Consider the following 23888-nt stretch of genomic DNA (forward strand, 5'->3'; position numbering starts at 1 on the left):
CAACAGACTCCCTGCATCGAGGGACTGAGGAGAGAGAAACAGACCTACTTCTGTGAGTTTCAAGGCTCTGTTTCTTAGGCTACTGGACACCATTAGCTCCAGAGGGATTGGTACGCAGGTCTCACCCTCGCCGTCCGTCCCAGAGCCGCGCCGCCGTCCTCCTTGCAGAGCCGGAAGATAGAAGCCGGGTGAGTATGAGAAGAAAAGAAGACTTCAGAGGCGGCAGAAGACTTCATGATCTTCACTGAGGTAACACACAGCAGTAAAGCTGTGCGCCATTGCTCCCATACACCTCACACACCGCAGTCACTGTAAGGGTGCAGGGCGCAGGGGGGGCGCCCTGGGCAGCAATAAAACCTCTCCATTGGCAAAATAAGTATATACATGTACAGATGGGCACTGTACATGTATATAACAGAGCCCCCGCCAGTTTTCAGGAATTTTGAGCGGGACAAAAGCCCGCCGCCGAGGGGGCGGGGCTTCTCCCTCAGCACTCACCAGCGCCATTTTTCTCCACAGCACAGCGCTGCGAGGAAGCTCCCCGGACTCTCCCCCGTTTATACACGGTGATGGAGGGGTTTTAAGAGGGGGGGGGGCACAAATTTGGTGTATATAAAGTATAAACAGCGCTACTGGATAAACATTTAGTGTTTTTTTTCCAGGGTCATATAGCGCTGGGGTGTGTGCTGGCATACTCTCTCTCTGTCTCTCCAAAGGGCCTTGTGGGGAAACTATCTTCAAATAAGAGGTTCCCTGTGTGTGTGGTGTGTTGGTACGCGTGTGTCGACATGTCTGAGGTAGAAGGCTCACCTAGGGAGGAGGGGGAGCGTATGAATGTGAGGTCTCCGTCGGCGGTGCCGACACCTGACTGGATGGATATGTGGAATGTTTTAAGTGCTAGTGTGAACTTATTGCACAAAAGATTAGACAAAGCTGAAGCTAAGGAACAGTCAGGGAGTGAACCCATGTCTGTCCCTATGTCGCCGGGACCTTCAGGGTCTCAGAAGCGCCCACTATCCCAAATAGCAGACACTGAGACCGACACGGATTCGGACTCCAGTGTCGACTACGATGATGCAAAGTTACAGCCAAAAGTGGCTAAATGTATTCGATATATGATTATTGCAATAAAAGAAGTGTTGCATATCACAGAGGAACCCCCTGTCCCTGACACGAGGGTACACATGTATAAGGGAAAGAAGCCTGAGGTAACTTTTCCCTCCTCACATGAGTTGAACGAATTATGTGAAAAAGCGTGGGAATCTCCAGACAAAAACAGCAGATTCCCAAAAGGATTCTTATGGCGTATCCTTTCCCGCCAATGGACAGGATACGGTGGGAATCCTCCCCTAAGGTGGACAAGGCATTGACACAATTGTCAAAAAAGATAGCGCTGCCATCTCAAGATATGGCTACCCTCAAGGATCCTGCTGACCGCAAGCAGGAGGTTACCTTGAAATCCATTTACACACATTCTGGTACATTACTCAGGCCGACAATTGCGTCGGCCTGGGCTTGTAGCGCGGTAGCAGCATGGACAGATTCCTTATTGGCGGAGATTGAGACCTAGATAAGGATACCATTTTATTGACCCTAGGCCATATAAAGGATGCTGTCTTATATATGAGAGATGCTCAAAGAGACATTAGTTTACTGGGTTCCAGAATAAACGCTATGTCAATCTCTGCTAGACGAGTCCTCTGGACCCGGCAGTGGACAGGTGATGCCGACTCAAAAAGACATATGGAGGTTTTACCTTACAAGGGTGAGGAATTGTTTGGGGAAGGTCTCTCGGACCTGGTCTCCACAGCTACGGCAGGTAAATCGAATTTTTTGCCTTTTGTTCACTCACAACCTAAGAAAGCGCCACATTATCAAATGCAGTCCTTTCGTTCAAATAAAAGCAAAAGAGTACGTGGATCGTCCTTTCTTGCCAGAGGTAAGGGCAGAGGTAAAAAACTGCACAGCACAGCTAGTTCCCAGGAATAGAAGTCCTCCCCGACCTCTGCAAAATCCACCGCATGACGCTGGGGCTCCGCTGAGGGAGTCCGCCCTAGTGGGGGCACGTCTTCGACTTTTCAGCCACATCTGGGTTCACTCACAGATGGATCCCTGGGCAATAGAAATTGTTTCTCAGGGATACAAGCTGGAATTCGAAGAGGTGCCCCCTCGCCGGTTTTTCAAATCGGCTCTACCGACTTCTCCCCTAGAAAGGTAGATAGTGTTAAATGCTATTCAAAAATTGTGTCTTCAACAAGTGGTGGTCGAAGTTCCCCTGCTTCAGAGAGGGAAGGGATACTACTCAACCCTGTTTGTAGTTCCGAAACCGGACGGTTCGGTCAGACCCATATTGTATTTAAAACCCCTGAACCTATACTTAAAATGGTTCAAGTTCGAGATGGAATCGCTCAGAGCTGTCATCGCCAGCCTGGAAGGGGGGGATTTTATGGTATCTCTGGACATAAAGGATGCATACCTTCATGTCCCCATTTATCCACCTCACCAGGCGTACCTGAGATTTGCGGTACAGGATTGTCATTACCAATTTCAGACGTTGCCGTTTGGGCTTTCCACGGCCCCGAGGATTTTCACCAAGGTAATGGCGGAAATGATGGTGCTCCTGTGCAAGCAGGGTGTCACAATTATCCCATACTTGGACGATCTCCTCATAAAAGCGAGATCACGAGAGAAGTTACTGAACAGCGTGTCACTTTCATTGAAGGTGTTACAGCAACACGGCTGGATTCTCAATATCCCGAAGTCACAGCTGGTTCCTACGACTCGTCTGACCTTCCTGGGCATGATTCTGGATACAGACCAGAAAAGGGTTTTTCTCCCGATAGAAAAAGCTCAGGAACTCATGACTCTAGTCAAGAACCCATTGAAGCCAAAACAAGTGTCTGTGCATCATTGCACTCAAGTCCTGGGAAAAATGGTGGCAACATACGAAGCCATTCCCTTCGGCAGGTTCCATGCAAGGACTTTCCAATGGGACCTATTGGACAAGTGGTCCGGGTCACATCTACAAATTCATCAGCGGATCACCCTGTCCCCCAGGGCCAGGGTATCTCTCCTGTGGTGGCTGCAGAGTGCTCACCTTTTGGAAGGACGCAGGTTCGGCATTCAGGATTGGATCCTGGTGACCACGGACGCGAGCCTCAGAGGGTGGGGAGCAGTCACACAGGGAAGAAACTTCCAAGGACTTTGGACAAGTCAAGAGACTTGTCTTCACATCAACATCCTGGAACTGAGAGCCATATACAACGCCCTACGTCAAGCGGAGAACTTACTTCGCGACCAACCAGTTCTGATCCAGTCAGACAACATCACCGCAGTGGCTCATGTAAACCGCCAAGGCGGCACAAGGAGCAGAGTGGCAATGGCGGAAGCCACCAGGATTCTTCGCTGGGCGGAAAATCATGTAAGCGCACTGTCAGCAGTGTTCATTCCGGGAGTGGACAACTGGGAAGCAGCCTTCCTCAGCAGACACGACCTGCATCCAGGAGAGTGGGGACTTCATCAGGAAGTCTTCGCACAGATGGCAAGTCAGTGGGGACTGCCCCAGATAGATATGATGGCGTCCCGCCTCAACAAAAAGCCACAGAGGTATTGCGCCAGATCAAAAGACCCTCATGCGGTAGCAGTAGACGCCCTAGTGACACCGTGGGTGTTCCAGTCGGTCTATGTGTTTCCTCCTCTTCCTCTCATACCCAAGGTGTTGAGAATAATAAGAAAAAGAGGAGAGAGAACAATTCTCATTGTTCCAGATTGGCCACGAAGGGCCTGGTATCCGGATCTGCTGGAAATGCTCACGGGAGAGCCGTGGCCTCTTCCTCTGCGACAGGACCTGTTGCAACAGGGGCCCTGTCTGTTCCAAGACTTACCGCGGCTGCGTTTGATGGCATGGCGGTTGAACGCCGGATCGTAGCGGAAAAGGACATTCCGGATGAGGTCATTCCTACTCTGATAAAGGCTAGGAAAGACGTGACAGCGAAACATTATATGGCGAAAATATGTTTCTTGGTGTGAGGCCAGGAATGCTCCAACGGAAGAATTCCATCTGGGCCGTTTCCTTCACTTCCTACAGGCTGGAGTGAATTTGGGCCTAAAATTAGGATCCATTAAGGTTCAGATTTCGGCCTTATCCATTTTATTTCAAAAAGAATTGGCTTCTCTCCCAGAAGTACAGACTTTTGTGAAGGGAGTGCTGCATATTCAGCCTCCTTTTATACCTCCGGTGGCGCCTTGGGACCTTAACGTGGTGTTGAGTTTCCTTAAGTCGCACTGGTTTGAACCACTTCAAACGGTGGAGTTAAAATATCTCACTTGGAAGGTGGTCATGTTATTAGCCTTGGCTTCCGCTAGGCGAGTGTCGGAATTGGCGGCTTTGTCTCATAAAAGCCCCTATCTGGTTTTCCATATGGATAGGGCGGAATTGCGGACCCGTCCTCAATTCTTGCCTAAGGTGGTGTCATCTTTTCATATGAACCAACCTATTGTGGTGCCTGTGGCTACACGAGATTTGGAGGATTCCGAGTCCCTTGATGTAGTCAGGGCTTTGATCATTTATGTGGCCAGAACGGCTAGAGTCAGGAAAACAGAAGCACTGTTTGTCCTATATGCAGCCAACAAGGTTGGCACCCGTGCTTCGAAGCAGACTATTGCTCGCTGGATCTGCAATACGATTCAGCAGGCGCATTCTACGGCTGGATTGCCGTTACCAAAATCGGTCAAGGCCCATTCGACTAGGAAGGTGGGCTCGTCTTGGGCGGCTGCCCGAGGGGTCTCGGCACTACAACTGTGCCGAGCTGCTACTTGGTCGGGTTCAAACACCTTTGCAAAGTTCTATAAGTTTGATACCCTGGCTGAGGAGGACCTAAGGTTTGCTCATTCAGTGCTGCAGAGTCATCCGCACTCTCCCGCCCGTTTGGAAGCTTTGGTATAATCCCCATGGTCCTTACGGAGTCCCCAGCATCCTCAAGGACGATAGAGAAAATAAGATTTTAAACCTACCGGTAAATCTTTTTCTCTTAGTCCGTAGAGGATGCTGGGCGCCCGTCCCAAGTGCGGACTACTTCTGCGAGACTTGTATATAGTTTTGCTTACATAAGGGTTATGTTATAGTTTCATCAGGTTGGACTGATGCTACGTTGTTTTTTCATACTGTTAACTCTTTAATAGATACACAAGTTATACGGTGTGATTGGTGTGGCTGGTATGAATCTTGCCTTTGGATTAACAAAAATCCTTTCCTCGTATTGTCCATCTCCTCTGGGCACAGTTTCTCTAACTGAGGTCTAGAGGAGGGGCATAGAGGGAGGAGCCAGTGCACACCCAGACCTAAAGTCTTTCTTAAAGTGCCCAGGTCTCCTGCGGAGCCCGTCTATCCCCATGGTCCTTATGGAGTCCCCAGCATCCTCTACGGACTACGAGAAAAAGATTTACCGGTAGGTTTAAAATCTTATTTTTATTTCAACTATGCTTTGATGCAAAAAAAAAAAAAGGGCTTGAATTCCCTGATTGTGGTATGTGGCTTTACAGTTCTATTACCAGTATACTATATCTGTGATGGGCATTTAGTTGAGTATTGTTGTCTTCCAGATTTAACAGTATGGTTGGACTGCAGATGGTAAAAAATTGCCCTACTCGGAAAGTGAGGAGTGGTTGCCCCAAATCCACACAACGGTTTGGTAAGAGTGCTAAAAAAGTATATCCATTCACTCATACCAGTGCTACAGTGCGAATGATGGGCACTTACAAACTACCAACTGTATTAGGTGCATGTATGCATTTGCTAGTGTTCTAATCACTTTTAGATCTTACCAAATACTGTATGTGGGAAGATGGTGATTGTTTATTGTTTTTTCATCTTGTTTGTTTTGTTTTTTGTGGGTTTTTTTATTTTGTTTTTTTGCAGGATTTTCTTAGAATAATGGGTAAAGGATGTTCAGGTGAATTTAAGAGTTACAATATTTTAGTAATGACTCTTATGGATAATGCACAACCCTTTAAAAAAAAACAAAAAAAACAACAGTTTTCTGCCCTTATTGATATTTGGGGCCCACATGTGATTTCATGGTTGGGCCATATACTGCAGCCTCCTTTAAAATGACGCTTCTCCCCAAATTGATGTACTTGTTTAGAACTATTACCTAGATTTTTCCGGACCATTATTTAGCACAAATTAAAAAAACTTATGCTATGTCTGGAAACCTAAGCCACCTAGTTTGGCAGCCCACAAGATGACATTACTTAAAAGGCATGGAGGGCTTAAACTCCCAGATCTCCCTCTTTACCAATTTGTATGTATTATGGCACAATTTAAATATTTTTTTTGCTACTTGGGATTAAACCTTGGGTTGACCTTGAAAGGGTTACACTGGCGGGACTCCCAGCTGTAGACTTGCTTACCTAAACACTGTCTTTTTACTATCATCTTAAAGTATGGGACTCCCATGCCTTTTTGCAAGTTGATTAGGGGTGACTTTCTAGAAATTTTTCCCTCCAAGCATTAGGCAGCACAGACGGTGTAATGGTTAGCATTACTACCTCACAGCACTGAGGTCATGGGATCGATTCCGACCATGGCCCTAACTGTGTGGAGTTTGTATATTCTCCCTCGCTTGGTTGTTTTTCTTCTGGGTACTCCGGTTTCCTCTGATAATCAAAAAAGTTACTGATAGATTATTTGGCTCCAAATAAAATTAACCATAGCATGAATGTTTGTATATGTGGTAGGGAAAATAGATTGTAAACTTCATTGGGGAAGGGAATGATGTGTATGGGCAAATATTCTCTGTAAAGCGCTGCGGAATATGTGTGCGCTATATAAATAACTGGTAATAAATAATAATACCCCTTCTGCGCCTTGATATATGGATTTCAAAAGGTCTGGGTGGCCAGCAGGATCTACTCCAGGGAATTGCACTGTTATCCTTCTCTTATCTCCCCATTACTCAATATTCTCAAATTGCACATTGGTTGAGTGCCATGTCTAAATTGCCCAAGCCCTTTCCTCTCCACTGCCTCGGCTTTTAAATAAATTGACCACCCATTCCACTCAGGGTGATATCTTCTTTTGGTACCAGCATGTCAAGATTGTACCTTTTGCTAAATCTATGACTCACCAGCGAATCACATCTACATCGTACTTTTACAACTCTGCAGTGGGAAAGCATATACACTTCGTCTCATACTGTACTAACCATATTGAGATGCATTTTCAGTGTCGGACTGGGGCATGTAGGGCCCACCGGGGGAATGCAGTGGTAGGGGCCCATGTTAGGGGTGTGGCCAGTCTGCAGAGGGGGTGTGGCCTGCCACCTTATTGGTTTGACTAACCATTAGAGAGTGCAAGGATTGGGCCCCTTCATAAACATATACAGTAAATTAAGCAGCTGCATGCATGATAATGTGCCAGATTAATAACAGATTAATAACAGCAATGTAGAAAATTATAAGGTATAATTATAAGTATAAGTATAAGGTAACACATGTATAATGTATAATTCCAGTGCACAGTCTAGAACCTGATCCTTAGAGCAGGAGGTGGGCCCCCAGGCAGGAGGTCCCACCGGTGGTTTCCCCTGTACCCCTGTGGCCCAGTCCAAGCCTGTGCATTTTAAATTACCTAATTGGCACTACCTTACACCAGTTAAACTCCATAAAATGTGGTCATCATGCTCAAAATATTGTTGGTGTCAGGGTGTGCAAGGTGCACTCCTACAGTATATATATTTTTGGGACTGTTTTTACGCCTGATCCAGCACTCGCTCTCCTGCTTTGGTGGCCTTCCTCTATCCCTAACTCTGAACGCCAGGCACTGGCGGTTCTATAATGGGTGCAATGTGTGCGTATTTTAATACTAACTTTTCCGTAGTCCAGCGTCGGGCACTGCAAATTGGTGTTCGGAAATGCCGGAGACTACTGCGCCGTGTAAGGAAGGGGGCCCACCCAGGGTCTACACAGGGGCCCCCTCCTCTGTTAAAACGCCCCTGACACCAGAGCTACATTAGCTCAATTATGGAAATACCCCATTACTCCCACCCTAACTAAAGTTATTACTAAAATTCAGTATAACTTTAAAATTAAAACGTTAACAGCTCCATATTCTATGAAGCCAGTCTCTTCAGTAATGAAATGGCTTTCCTGGTATCTATATATCACTAAAGGTGATGGAGCTAAAATTGAAATACTAGACCAGACTTACTCTTTCGCAGCTTCTATTTTGAATATCCAGATGAAAGGTCGACAGTGAAAAGGTCAACAGTCAATAGGTTGACACCAAATGGTCGAAATGCATATGGTCGACATAGTCAAATGGTCAACATGGACAAAAGGTCGACATGATGATGGTCGACTCGACACATGAAAAGGTCGACATGAGTTTTTGGGAATTTTTCCTGTTTTCAGGACTTTTTCATGCTTTACTATCCACGTGGACTACAATCGGAAATAGTAACCTGTGCCCAGTGAAGCAAGGCACCTTGCCCATGTGATTGGACACGGTGCACTAATTGGGGGTCTGTCACGTCTAGCAAAGTTTGAGGATCCGGCAGCTGAGACTTGCCCGAGGAGGTAGTTGGCTGTGGGTGAACAAGATGAGGGGGTTGGATATAGTTCCTTCGCATGGGACACGGAGCAATGAAGAACATAGGCGGGGTTGAGAGTCAATGAATAGTATTTATTATGTACAGTGCTGAGGTAGAGAACTGTGGCTGGAGCACGATGGTTAAAGAACGTAGTTGCGGATAAAGAACTTCAGGCGGTGGCTTGAAAGACGAGGTTGTGAATAATGAACTGCGGAACTGTGGATAGTGGTTAAAAGACGTGGCTGGAGGCAAAGAATTGTGGACTGTGATTTGAAAGACGAGACTGTAGATGATGAACTGTGGAACTGTGGATGGTAGTTGAAGACGTGGCTGGAGACAAGGACTGTGGACTGTGGTTTGGAGGATGAGGCTGAAGATAACAATCTGCAGGTTGTGGTCGGTGGTACAAAGACGTGGCTGGTGAAGTAGATCTGTGGAGTGTGGCTTGAAAGACGAGGCAGAAGACCCGGGGCTGACTGTGCCCAAAGTGTCTTACTGGACCGGGTTTTCCAGGAGCGCTTCCACAGGCAGTAGCAGGTTAGGAAGGGCATGACTGCAGCAGCAATAGAGAACCGACCAAGCAGGATCAGGAGTAACCAGAATACGACAAGGATTCTGGGAGCACAGGCTAAAGCACCTACAACAGGGTTGTAACTTGAAGCACTGGCGTCCCTGTCCTAAACCAGCCCCCTTTTATAGGGAGAGCTTCCCCTGGATTGGCTGGAAGAAACAGGAAACAGGAACTATGCTTAAAACTTGGTCTCCAACATGGCGGTGCCCAGTAATGCAGACCTTTCTGCAAAGCCACATTGCTCACTGCCTCTGGTCTCCTAGCAACGGCTCAGCAAGAGCGATCTGCTGTAGCGGCGTCCCGCCGCCACGAGCGGACCCCCTCACCGCCGCCACTGCTGCCCACAGACCCGGCGCAGCAGTCCACCTCCGCCGCTGCCCGCACACCGCCAGAGAAGCCAGCCCCGCGGCCCCAGCGTACCGGTAAGACTCCGGACGCTGACAGGGTCCACATGCTGAAAGGAACAATTTGACACAAAAAAAAAAACATTAAAAGACTCATGTCGACCTTTTCATTTGTCAACCATTTCCATGTCCACCTGTAGACCCTGTTGACAAGTTTTAACCATGTCGATATTGTGCATATCGACCATTTAGTGTCAACATTGTTGACCTTCTGACTGTCATGTCATTGATCCATAACACTATTTTAAGTATTTTGATGTAGCAGTAGCGGGTTGCCTTTTCCTGTTTTTTTAGCCTTTTAGTCCTCTTGTACATGTACAGATATGTATCTTGCCTTGTACTCGGTGCATATAGGCATTTATGATTGTATTTTACATGTTTCAGGCTGATTATTTCTAAATTTTGGACTTCATATGGTGTTTTCCTTCCATTTTTTATTACTGTAGCCCTGTCCCTTTTTTCTTATGTATGAAAAAAATGATTTAATAAATATGAAGGCAGTAATAAAAAGAAGCTAAATGGGATGGAAAGCAGCAAGTGCAAGGAGACTCACAATTTTTTTTGCCAGTCCCCGGCACCCATGGAAGAGTGGCCGCATCTCCCGCATCCTGCATGGTTCCTAGTGAAGCAGGCAGGACAAGGAGGCTAACAGGGAAATCCCAGAGCCAAATGAGGGTGGGGCTAAACATGGGAATTTTCATAATGTTGCATAATGATGTGCACCTGCCCCCTCCTTCTCACTGGCTAGCTGCAGCTCCTCCCTGGACATCTTCCAGGAAGAATTTTTACAATGTAGGCAAGTATGACTTAGAATAAGGATCACTGCCGCCGAGACGGGGAGGGGGGTGTTAGTGGGTTCTAATTACCCCGGCCTAATGGAGGGGCCTTGGTCCGCTACCGTCCTCCCGCCCCCTTTACCTGTCAGCAGCAGCTTCTTCTCCAGCCTACACACGCTCTTGTGTGTTGGCTGGGCTGTGGTGGTGCAGGGAGGCTGTTGCTGCTTAGCAGAAGTCTCTTCTTCCTATGCAGGGTGGGTGTGTAGGGTGGGACGATCATACTGATCGCGGCCCCTCTGGATTTGCCCCTGGCTGAGGGGCACAATAGCGCCCACCAAATCGTGGTGCAAGGCGCTGAAATATATTTGTTTTTTATAATCATTTGCATAAGGATTGTGACCACGAGCACCGCAATTAGGCCACGCCTACGAAAAAATGTACCTGGTGTTTCTATAGATTCAGTAATCCATGCAGAATTTTAACTGTGCAAATAGACCAGACATTTAGGTGATCTCAGAAGCCACAAATATCACTATTTATCTTCAGCTTTCAATGACCTTAAATGGAACATCATGGAGGACACACTTTTTAGAATGTTAATATTCAGAAGCAAGTCAATATATCAAAATTAGAAAGTTACAAAACTACAAATGTCTCCTTTACCGTCATAAGTTATGCACAGGTCCAGGATTTCCTATCCAGAAAGCTGTTATCCAGAAATGTCTTAAAACGAGAAAGAACAAAAAGTAATAATAATACTGTAGCTGCTCAGGGATGATGCCAAAACAACATCATAAAGTGATATACGTGACTTCTGAGGATGCCTAATGTCTGGCTTATACCCCTTTTACATCACCTGAAATATCCCGGGATTTTGCAAGGGAGCGCGCAAAATCCCGGGACTGCAGGCGGTATAAAAGGGTCCTTCTCCTAAACCCCGGGTCCACTTCCCGGGAATCCAACACGGCACATACGCAGGGTTGCACACGGGTAAGACCCGGGTAGGAGGCGGTGTAAATGGGTAAGCCGGGTCAAACCTCTCGTACCGAGGTGTCCGGCGGTCGGGAGGCTGGGGCTCACGGCTGCCATGCAGCGGCTGGGGACATGGCACATGCCGTCTATGCAGACAGCAGCGCCATGTCTGGAGCCTGGAAGCGCCGGAGGCTTGGGGCAGCACAGCAGCTTCCAGATTGCTATGCTTGCCCCCGGCGAGACGCTCCGGAGTCCCGCTCTGCAGTGTTTCCCAGCGCTTGGAGATGACATCATCTCTCAGCGCCGGCCCACAAAACACTGCACCCGGGTGTAGTGTAAACGGTGCCGATCCGGGAATATCCCGAATCGGCACTGCAGTGTAAATGGGGGGAGTCCCGGGTCTGACCCGGCTTGGAACCATGTTCCAAATCCTGGGTCAGACCAGGGATTTTGGTGTAAAAGGGGTATTATTTGCATGGATAAAATGCTGCATGGTATGCTGGCTTTCCAGAAACACATCTGCAGTTACCATGAGTGGCATTGATATACTACACATGGCTATGGGAGATGCCAGGTCTAGCGCAGGAAATCACAGATGTAATTTATAATTTAGGATACTTTACACATGGAGCTCCAGTTTCCTGGAAACCCATGTCCCAAGCAGTCTGTATAATAGATCGCATGCTTTGAATACAATTATAAGGGTAAAACTAGAAGCATTTGAAAAAAAAAAAAAAAAGATAAAAAATAATTCAAGCAATGATTTTTCACTTTGCTGTATATTGCAATGTATTGCTCACCCCATGTTAACTTTAATTCCTCTTAATAAAAATAGTTTTCACCCCCCCCCCCCCCAAAAAAAAAAAAAAAAAAAAGAATAAATGATCACATGTAATAGTAGTCTGTGACATGTGTAAACTGATCATGCTTATTTAAGGCAGCATAAAACATGTCTGCACAGGCGCACCATGAAATTGCTGCGTATGTGCTGTCCTGACAGTGTATGCATTTCTACATATATATCCATAGGATGCATTCTTATACATTTGCAAATAATCCCTATTATCTTTACAGGATACATTTTAGAATAGCTGATTTGTTCTAACCAGAGGGCTAGATGCATCATCGCTTGGAAAGTGATAAAATGGGAAGTGAAAAAGCACCAGCCAATCAGCTCCTAATGCCATTTTTCAAACACAGCCTGTGACATGGTAGTTAGGACCTGATTGGCTGCTACTTTTTTACTCTTCATTTTATCACTTTCCAAGCGAAGATGCATCTAGCCCAAAATGTCTGACTCGGCGCCTTGTTTTTTTTTTTTTTTTTTATTAACAGAGACTTTTTAATTTTTACCAACTTTGTAGGACTATCCTAAATACTTGCAGTGAGGTATGATGTACAATGTAAAACATCTCAGCTTCTTCACATTTTGTTTTTTAAAGTGTCCTGAATATTTACAGTATATACACACTCATTAAATAAAAATTCCACCTTTATTGGAACCTTCACTAACTGTGGGAAAGCTCCCTATTCCCATTACAGCTTTCACCGCAGCTTGTCGGGCTGCCCATAGCACTGCAGTAGGGCTGTGAGGAATCTGTCCTAATGAGAGTTATGGACAGCTGGCAGGATTTTATTTTCTTCCGGGAAGACAAGCATGAGTTAGATGGATGCGGTTTTCAAGATTCTAGTAACAAAGAAAAGGAGACAGGCTTCCTATCCAATTTACTGTACATTTCTGCAGCGGGGTACACTGGGTTCCACAGGGAATAACATTGGGGTGTAGAGTAGGATCTTGATCCGAGGCACCAACAGGCTAAAAGCTTTGACTGTTCCCAGGATGCATAGTGCCGCCTCCTCTATAACCCCGTCTCCGTGCACAGCAGCTCAGTTTTGTAGTTGGTGCCATGCAGTGCAGGCATACAACAGGCACCTCAGAAGAGCTTTTATAAGTGAATTTTGAAGACTTCTAGGGCTGCAGCAGAGACACTGTGAGTGTTATATGTCACTCTGACATCTCCTGCTGCAGCTCCATCACCTCCCCCAGCGGCGTTGTATACTCCCGTGTCCTAGTTGCCTGGTACTTACAGCGGAGGCTCCGGTTTTCTTCAGTCAGGCACACACACCACCGCAGCTCTCCTGGATCGCGTGGCCGCACTTAGGGAGGAGGTAAGAGGGTCCCCCTGGTGGGACCCGCTGGAAACTGCGATCCGGTGCGGCCGGTGGGAGTACAGGGACCGCACTAGACCACCAGGGCAGGGGCACAGGTCGGTTTTACTAAAAAACGTTTTTATATGGCCCACAGTACCCGGTGGTGAAGTTCAGCAAGGGGATAAGGCTCTGACCTGTAGCCCCTCCCCCAGCCCCTGGGCGCCATTTAGAGTAAATGTTCCCGCCCTGGAGCTGCATCTCTCTCTCTCTTCCTCACTCCCTGTCAGCGTTTGGGCGCCATTTTCACATGCTGAGCTGATCCTGGGACTGTTTGGGCAAAACAAAGCCTGCAGGCGCTGTGCATTTTACAGGACACTGTTGACAGTGTTAGTTAAGAAACAGTGCATTTAGTCAGGGTTATGTAGTACAAGTACCCTGTGATATACATCCAGTATTTACTGTGCATTGATATATCTATTGATTGTATAGCTGTACTTAGTATTACTTTGTATTGCTAGTCCAGTCCAGTTTTATTTCATGTCATAATTTTTGCATTATACATGTGAATGTGTGTGTGTGCATATACAGCTGCTGCGTGACTTCCATTCCGTGTATCTCACTCAGATTGCTGGGGGGCTAAGTGCGTCAGGGCTATTATTTAATATAGGTGTTTCACAGGATATACTTGTTGAGTATTTTTCTCTGTGATTTTCAGTCACTATATACCTTTTGAATTCTCTGTTTGTGCTAATACACTGCACAGGGGGTTCTTGACAAGTTATTAGACTGCTGAGATTGTACTGAATTGCGCGTGATTTGAGCTTACAGGTATGTCAGCTACAAGGGGCGACGGAGCTGTGGCTGATCCCACATTGCGTGGTGGAGATGCTGTGGACACGTTAGAGGACAATATAGCAGCAGGGGGTTCAGGTTCTGGGGGTTCCCTACCCCCCAGTGGGACCGTAGCAACGGGGGTTCATAATGACCCACCTTGGGCTACTTTCTCCACGTTATTAAGTACGCTGGTAACTAGACTTACGCCCTCTATGAGACCTCACGTGCTGGTACAACCGCATATTGTCCCGGTGGTTAATCCGCCATGGGCAGATCACCTGTCAAGTGTCAACTCAGTTACAGCAATTGAAACACTCACTGACAAAATAGAAATCTAACTCTCTCCCACCTAAGACCAAAGGGTCCTCTAAGCAGGCCATTACTTCCTCACAATCCACCCACGTCCCAGACACCTCATCTGATGAGGATGTCGTGTATACTGATCCCACAGATACTGATCCAGATACTTCTGATGGGAAATCTGTCTCACAAGAGGATATTCCTGACTTTTTGGAGGCTATCAGACTAATTCTTCAAATTACTGATGACCCAGAGCCTGATGCTTCTAAGAAACCGGACAGATTTAAAAGTCAGAAGGTTGTTAAACAAGTTTTACCTCACTCTGACCATTTAGTTGACATACGTCAGGAATCCTGGGAAAATCCGGGAAAGAAATTCACACCTCACAAGAAAATGCTGGCTCGCTATCCCCTCGCTGCGGAACTAAGTAAAAATTGGGAAACACCCCGCTTGTGAATTCGCAAGTGGCGCGGCTGGTGGTTTCCTCAGCTCTACCTGTAACTACCGTCACTTATCTGAAAGAGCCGACGGATGTGGAGGGTTGCTTAAAGGCGATTTACACCCTAGCAGGAGCTGTGCATCGGCCCACTATTGCAGTTACTTGGGCTGCATAAGCTATTGAAGTGTGGGCTCAGGAGGTGGAAGCGGAGCTGACTTTCAACTTTTCTGATAGTGCTAGACAATGTCTCTCGTATATTGTTACAGCCTCTCATTACATTAAGGAGGCGGCTTCTGATGCCGGTATTCTGGCGGCCAAGGCTTCTACTGAATGGCTCCTCTTGGCCCATTCTCAATCTCAAGTCCTTGAACAAATCTGTGAGAGTCTCCAAGTTTCGTATGGAAACTCTTCACTCTATTGTTCTGGCCTTGGAGCCCAGGAATTATATGGTCTCCCTGGACATACAGGATGCTTACCTGCATATTCCTATTGCAATGTCGCATCAGCAGTACCTGAGGTTTGCTGTGGGCAACCTCCATTATCAATTTCGGGCTTTACCTTTTGGTTTGACCACGGCTCCGCGAGTCTTCACGAAGGTCATGGCGGTAATGACGGCTGTACTCCGCCGTCAAGGGGTCAGGATCCTCCCGTATCTGGACGACTTGTTGATCCAGGCAAATTCCCAAGAAATTCTCCTTCGTCATCTGGATTTGACGCTCCAGTTTCTGCAAGCCCACGGGTGGCTCATCAACTGGAAGAAATCTTCCCTGGTCCCTGCTCAGAGCATGGTGCACCTGGGGCGTTGTTGGACACTCACAACCAGCGGTTGTTCTTGTCTCAGGAGAAGGTCCTGAAACTTCAGGACAGGATTCGATGCTTCCAATCTCGTCCGCAAGTGTCGATACACTCCGCAATGCAAGTGCTAAGTCTCATGGTGTCTGCTTTCGACATGGTGGAGTACGCTCAATTCCATTTCCGCCCTCTGCAGAAACTAATTCTTGCCAAGTGGGACAGCCTGCCTCACCGGATCAGGTCTCACATGATCTCCGAAGGTCCGTCTGTCACTGAGTTGGTGGCTGCAGGACCAACGTTTGAGCAGGGGTTGTCCCTTCTGGATCTCCAACTGGGTCCTTCTGACTACGGATGCCAGTCTGAGAGGTTGGGGGTCGGTGTTGGAGCAACTCTCCCTTCAGGGTCAGTGGACCAGGGAGGAGTCTCTCCTCCCGATAAACATTCTGGAACTGCGGGCAGTGTTCAATGCACTGAACTTGGCCCAGCATTTAGTACAGAACAGACCTGTTCAAGTACAGTCGGACAACGCCACCACAGTGGCGTACATAAATCATCAAGACGGCACTCGAAGCCGCATGGCAATGAGGGAAGTATCAAGGATTCTTCAGTGGGCAGAATGCCATCTACCGGCCATACCGGCAGTGTTCATTCCGGGGGTCCTAAACTGGGAAGCGGACTTCCTCAGTCGTCAGGACATACACGCCGGAGAATGGAGCCTCCATCCAGAAGTATTTTAACTCCTAGTGGACAAGTGGGGCCTCCCAGATGTGGACCTGATAGCGTCTCGACACAATCACAGGGTTCCGGTCTTCGGAGCAAGAACAAGGGATCCTCAAGCAGCGTTCATGGACGCACTGGCAATTCCATGGAACTTGCGGCTGCCCTACGTGTTCCCTCCGGTGTCACTTCTGCCCAGGGTATTAAGGAAGTTCAAGCAAGAAGGAAGACTCCTGCTTCTGATTGCCCCAGCGTGGCCCAGACGGCATTGGTTCTCAGACCTTCTGTGTCCCCTTCTACTTCCGCAGAGCCCATATCTCCTCGTTCAGGGCCCTTATGTATATTAGGATTTGGCCCGGTTGGCTTTGAAGGTGTGGCTCTTGAAGCTTCGGTCCTAAGGGCCAAAGGTTTTTCTGAGGCGGTCATTCAAACTATGTTGAAGGCCCGGGAACCGGCTTCTGCCCGGATTTACCATAGGGTCTGGAATTCTTACTTTGCTTGGTGCGCATCTAACAATCATGACGCTTACAAGTTTAGTACGGCCAAACTTTTGGCCTTTCTGCAACATGGCCTGGACTTGGGCCTTCGTCTGGCCTCCATCAAAGTTCATATTTCTGCCTTGTCGGTTTGGTTTCAGAGAAAAATTGTGACTCTACCTGATGTTCATACATTCACTCAGGGTGTTTTACGGATTCAACCTCCTTATGTCCCGCCTGTGGCTCCTTGGGATTTGTCTGTGGTTCTGGAGGCATTACAAGGGTCTCCATTTGAGCCTCTTAAATCAGCAGACCTTAAGTGGCTTTCTCTTAAGGTATTGTTTCTACTGGCTATTGCCTCTGCTAGATGGGTGTCGGATTTGGGTGCCTTGTCTTGTAGGTCCCCCTATCTGATTTTTCACCGTGACCGGGCAGTTCTTAGGACACGTACCGGGTACCTACCTAAGGTTGTGTCTTCTTTCCACCTTAATCAGGAGATGGTGGTTCCGGCCTTTGTCTCTCCTGAATTGTCTTCCAGAGAGCGGTCTTTGGATGTGGTATGGGCTCTCCGTATCTATGTAAAGAGGACAGCTCCCATTAGGAAGTCTGATTCTCTCTTTGTACTGTTTGGTTTTCACAAATGTGGTTAGCCTGCTCACAAGCAGACCCTGGCCAGGTGGATTAGAATGGTGATTGCACATGCTTATGTACAGGCTGGACGTCCAGTTCCTGCTACTATCAAGGCCCATTCTACTCAGTCTGTTGGACCTTCTTGGGCGGCCCGACGTGGTGCGACCCTTGAACAATTGTGCAAGGCGGCTACGTGGTCCTCAGTGAACACGTTCATAAGGTTCTATACCTTCGATACATCCGCCTCCCAGGATGCTTCCTTTGGACACCGGGTTCTTGTGGCCGCTACAGTGCATCCCCTCCCTTGAGGAACTGCTTTAGGACATCCCCGATGTTATTCCCTGTGGAACCCAGTGTACCCCACTGCAGAAAACAAGATTTATGATAAGAACTTACAGTTGTTAAATCTCTTTCTGTGAGGTACACTGGGTTCCACAGGGCGCCCACCCTGATGCACTTAGCTTCTTTGGGTTTGTATGGCATTAGCCGCTGATACCTTCTCCTGTCGTGAGAATGTGGTTGTCCGTGGCTAATAACGGTTGTCGTCTCTTTTACCTGCTACTGCATTGGACTGGTTAACAAAACTGAGCTTCTGTGCACAGAGGCGGGGTTATAGAGGCGGCGCTATGCATCCTGGGAACAGTCAAAGCTTTTAGCCTGTTGGTGCCTCGGATCAAGATCCTACTCTACATCCCGATGTTATTCCCTGTGGAACCCAGTGTACCTCGCAGAAAGAGATTTAACAACGGTAATTTCTTACCATTAATCTCGTTTTTCATATAAGGGATTCAATAAATATGTTCTTTACATGAAAGACCACTTACTTTTACAAGGCAGGAAATCACAGAAAATAACATAAGTCATAAATGTTTAGTTTATATGTAAGTTTGACTTACATATTTCAAAATAATCATAAATGTGATGCGTACCTGAAATCTATAAAATATAAAATTGCTATATGAATGTTTCTACCTGACGGCACTGAGGTCACAGCTCTATTCCCACCATGGTCCTAACTGTGTGGAGTTTGTATATTCTCCCCGTGCTTTCATGGGTTTCCTCAGGGTGCTCTGGTTTCCTTCAACAATACAAAAATATACTGGTAGGTTAATTGGCACCCGCCAAAAATTAACTACTAATTAACCAACCTGCTCCTGACTGTCATTTTTCAAACACAGCCTGTAACATAGCAGTTAAGAGCTGATTGGCTGGTACTTTATCTCTGTCCACTTTATCACTTACCAAGGCTTAGTACATAGACCCCTATTTTCTTATCTGAACATGTTCAGCTCTTGTAGTGTTTCCAGATAACTTTTGTTATGCAGACAATGTATCCTCTTTATAGACCTTCTGACATAACATTATTATAAGGAGTGCATTAATTAATTATTTCTAAAATACAACTTCCACCCTCAGCCCTGACAATGAAAATCTTATCTGTAATCTACAAACTGGTGCAGACTGATTCATATGCCACCAAGAGGTAAGTGTTATTATAGAGCAGTTTACGTGAAGCAGTCTTGTGCTCCCATGCTATTATACATCCATTCGCTGTGCACTGTCCTACACTACGTTCAGTCTATTGATTATAATAATCAGCTCTTTTGTCTATTTTTGCAGGACAGACCAAAAATAAATCAAGTTGTTTTGAAGTCTGTCACTACATGCCATGCTAGGCCTAGGTTTAGCTAAATCTCCTAATGCTAGCCACATGTAGTTGTCCTTGTCCAGCAGGGACCTCAAACAACCAGATCTGTGATAGGTCAAGCAATTACAGGTTGAGTATCCCATATCCAAATATTCCGAAATACGGAATATTCCGAAATACGGACTTTTTTGAGTGAGAGTGAGATAGTAAAACCTTTGTTTTTTGATGGCTCAATGTACACAAACTTTGTTTAATACACAAAGTTATTAATAATATTGTATTAAATGACCTTCAGGCTGTGTGTATAAGGTGTATATGAAACATAAATTAATTGTGTGAATGTAGACACACTTTGTTTAATGCACAAAGTTATAAAAAATATTGGCTAAAATGACCTTCAGGCTGTGTGTATAAGGTGTATATGAAACATAAATGCATTCTGTGCTTAGACTTAGGTCCCATCACCATGATATCTCTTTATGGTATTTAATTATTCCAAAATACGGAAAAATCCCATATCCAAAATACCTCTGGTCCCAAGCATTTTGGATAAGGGATACTCAACCTGTATAGGGCTTTGGTTATTGGTTGTCAGTACCATCGATTGCATTTAATTCAGCCCATTTATTGTGGACATGCGGTTGCCAAACTTTCTTGGATAAGACTGAGAAAATCTATTGCAGTATTGTTGGTCAACTGAGAAGTTTGGCCAGCTCAATTTGGGTGACCATATTCGCACATGTGTGAGCAGCATAACACAGAGTCAGGGAGGAAGAGACAAAAGTAAGAAGTCATTTATTGATATTAATTACATATCTTTTGCCACAGGGATATTTATTATGAAAATGTTCAGCTTTATGGGAGTCAGAGCGTAGTGGACAACATCGTCACTGATATTTCCTGCATGCTAAAGATCCCAAGGGGAAGGTTACACATTGTAAGCTCTCATTTATAATGACTATTTCTAAGATATGCAGCATACTAAGCAAAATTGCATTAACTACATTCTGAAGCAAACTTAAGCTAGGTACACACTATGCAATTTGTTTGGGTGAACCAACAAACGTATTGATATTTCTGTGACTGGAGGGTCCTGATATCTGCACTACACATCATGTGCTTTAGTTTTCTTTAGTTCCAGATTTTTTTGCCACCCCACACTGCTGCGAATGCCCAGCATTCACAGCGGCGGGCAGCCAATGCGCAAGGAGAGGGGACTGCAGCAGCGGCGCCTCTACCAATGACATAGTGCTGCTGCGGCTCCAGTCCCCCTCCCTCCTCCTCCTTCTCCCCTGTGGCTGCCCAGGATCTGCCAGCACGAGGAGCCTGACTGCTGGCGGGGAGAGATGGTAAGTGTCTCTCTCTCTTTCTTTCTTTCTCTCTCTTTCTCTTTCTCTCTCTCTTTCTCTCTCTCTTCTGTATGCCACAATGTGTAAAAAGGGGGACGCTGTCTGCCGTTATGTGTAAAAAGGGGGGCGCTGTCTACCGTAATGTGTAAAAAGGGGGACGCTGTCTGCCGTAAAGTGTATAAAGGGGGACGCTGTCTGCCGTAATGTGTAAAAAGGGGCTCTACCTGGTGTAGTGGCACTACTGTGCAGTGTAATTTGAATAATGGAGACTACTGTGCACCGTAGTATGAATTGGTATTATTTTGTGGCCACGCCCCTTCCCCATGAAGCCACACCCCTATTTATTTTTCACGCGCCTGCGGCGCGCACTGCCCCTGTCTTGCATGGGCGGGAGTGGGCGCCAATGCCGTTTCTTGCACACAGCGCTAAAATTCCTAGTTACGGCACTGCCTCACACTGATATGCTGAACATATTTGTCAAGATGGCAAAACAGACAGCATGTTTGTCTAGCACCAAACTGCAAAATATCCAAAACTCTGACCCTGTCTCTTACTTTGGGGCCTAATTCAGACCTGATCGCTGTGATGAAAATTTGCAGAGGTCTGCGGTCAGATAATCGCTGCCCAGGGAGAGTGAAAACCCACCCCGTGGAAGTGTGTGAATGCATGTGTACGCCGTGTGAAAATTCCGCCACACAGCGGACAGCTGCAAATCTGTTCGCAACTCACTCACTATCGAATGCTTTTTTCAATCTGTGCGTAGCCCAAGATTTACTCCTACAGTGCGATACAAACAGGCTGATCGGGGCTGCAGCTGACGTAACACACCCTCCCCGAAAACGCTTAGGAACGCCTGTGTTTTTCCTGACACTCCCTAAAAACGTCCAGTTACCACCCACAAATGCCTCTTCCTGTGAATCACCTTGCGAACGCCTTACGATCAAAATTTTTGCACCATCCTGTCGCTGTTTAGCATTGCGCCTGCGCATTGCGGTGCATACTCATGCACAGTCATTCGATAATCAGTCGCTGTACAAATTTGCACAACAGCGATCAGGTCTGAATCGGGCCTATAGTCCAGCAAACTCGTCATCAGACAGTAACTGGTATCAATCACACCCACCCCTACAATGAAACACACTTACATGCCTCCACCCAATGACTAACTAATTCCTTAACACACAGCTGATTCCCCTGTGTCTCTGACTGTTTATAATCCACAGCCCCCATACTGTCAGTTACCACTACAAATCCATGATGTAGACCCTTAAAGCGCATATAGAGGCTCACGTTAAGTAGACAGCTTGTCAGGGGCTGCCCACCTTATTCTTTACACCAGCTAAGAATTCCAATCAGAAATGTTCCTGCAAATAAAAGGTGTTCGGTATGAATTACTGGCTGGCGGTCACATGACTGACAGCGGCATTCTGACATTGAAGTTCCTGACATCAGAGGGGGTAAGAATGTCTACCCTACCCTCCCCTAACCCTCCAGAAGGGGGGGGGGGGCAGCTAGGGATAACCCTTTGGGGGTGGCGGCTATGGTTAACCCGTGGGTGGTGGCGGCTAGGCTAACCACCCACCCCAGTGCTTAACCCTAACCCCCCTAGTGATTAACCCTGACCTTCCCCCCGAGCCCAAACTCGAACCCTGATACTTACATTCGGAATGTTCCAACGCCGGTCTCCTGAGTGGTGTCGGGATTCTGGAGTTGATCACATGATTGCCGGCCTCCTGTCCGCCGGAATGCTAAATGCATCCCAATAAAACAAGGGGCTCCACATCAATAAGGAAACCAAAGTATAATTTATGCCAAATAGATATGTAACTTATTATAATTGGCTAAATGTTAAATCTGCCCCACCTGCAGTGCAGCATGGTTTTACCATCCTGGTGGAAATTTACTGGCTTTTATTGTTTTGCTCCCAATTTAGAAATAAATCCTAAAAGTACAGCATGAGATTCACTTTCCGCTACCGCACACGATGTGCAAAAATCAAGTCCTTTTGTGTGAAGTAAAGTGCTCTGCGCCCTTCCTCACAGTTTATCTCTTTCAAATAATTTCATCATGCAAAATTACATTTCATCTTTGGATGTGGACGTGATCCTCAAATCAGAATTTACAAACTAATCCATTCAGCAGCTGTTTTCATATCACTGCTCTTCCTTATTAAAACAGTGAATTTGTGCATATGTTGATCTGTGGGGCACTTTGCCACAAACTGTTACCCACAGGCTTTAAGTTGTAAACTGGGCCTGATTCAGAAACGTACACAGATCAGAGTCGTTGCGCCTTTGTACACAGCAGCTATGCCATAAGATGCTAATGCAGCAGAAGGCGTATTGTGTACCGGCCTCTTTAATCTGCTGCTACATCTGAGTACACCGCATCGGATCATCTGCATGAACATCGGTCCTCTGTGTATCCCTCAGTTTACTCAGGATGGCTGGGATAGCCAAACATACTGTACAACCACTGGCTTCAGCACGCCCCGAAAATGGGGCCGATTTTCGCCTGTTTTCTATAATGCTGCCAGTTGCCGTCCCCACACACCATCAGCATGCCAGTCATCGCAGCCCCGGATCTGTTTTAGGCCTTCTAAAGGGAACTTAATGATACAATTAGAATCATAACACTTCTGATTGCCAGAAAATCTGATTAGGCCAGAAGATTACCCGCTATTTTGTGAATTTTCCAAAATTCTGGGATAGTCAGTAAATATGTAAAAAAAAAGCCAGTATGTTAAATTAGATTAGGATAAGGGTGATCATTCCGAGTTGTTCGCTCGTTGCCGTTTTTCGCAACGGAGCGATTAGGGGGGAAATGCGCATGGTACGCAGCATGCATGCGTTCAGTAATTTAACACAAAACTTTGGAGATTTGCACAAGCTCAAGCAACTTTTTTTCATCGCTCGAGTGATCGTAGTGTGATTGACAGGAAGTGGGTGTTTCTGGGCGGAAACTGCCCGTTTTCAGGGAGTGTGCTAAAAACCGCAGGCGTGCTAGGTAAAAACGCAGGAGTGGCTGGAGAAACGGGGGAGTGGCTGGCCGAACGCAGGGCGTGTTTGTGACGTCAAACCAGGAACTAAACGGACTGAGGTGATCGCAGTCTAGGAGTAGGTCTGGAGCTACTCAGAAACTGCAAGGAATTAGTTAGTAGCAGTTCTGCTAATCTTTTGTTCGCTATTCTGCTAAGCTAAGATACACTCCCAGAGGGCGGCGGCCTAGCGTTTGCAAT

General features: G+C 46.6%; 1 protein-coding gene across 9 annotated transcripts in view; it reads left to right on the forward strand.

Annotated features, from left to right (window-relative positions):
- Positions 1-23888, forward strand: part of SPO11 (SPO11 initiator of meiotic double strand breaks) — a 308074-nt gene that overhangs the window by 238277 nt on the left and 45909 nt on the right. For all 9 annotated transcript variants that reach the window (XM_063963476.1, XM_063963477.1, XM_063963475.1 and 6 more), the window contains 3 exons: positions 5602-5690; positions 19070-19136; positions 20130-20238. In XM_063963476.1, the coding sequence (XP_063819546.1) occupies positions 5602-5690; positions 19070-19136; positions 20130-20238 (265 nt within the window). The remainder of the gene's footprint in view (positions 1-5601; positions 5691-19069; positions 19137-20129; positions 20239-23888) is intronic.

This window comes from Pseudophryne corroboree, chromosome 3 (assembly GCF_028390025.1).
Source record: "Pseudophryne corroboree isolate aPseCor3 chromosome 3, aPseCor3.hap2, whole genome shotgun sequence".
Classification (NCBI taxonomy): Eukaryota; Metazoa; Chordata; class Amphibia; order Anura; family Myobatrachidae; genus Pseudophryne; species Pseudophryne corroboree.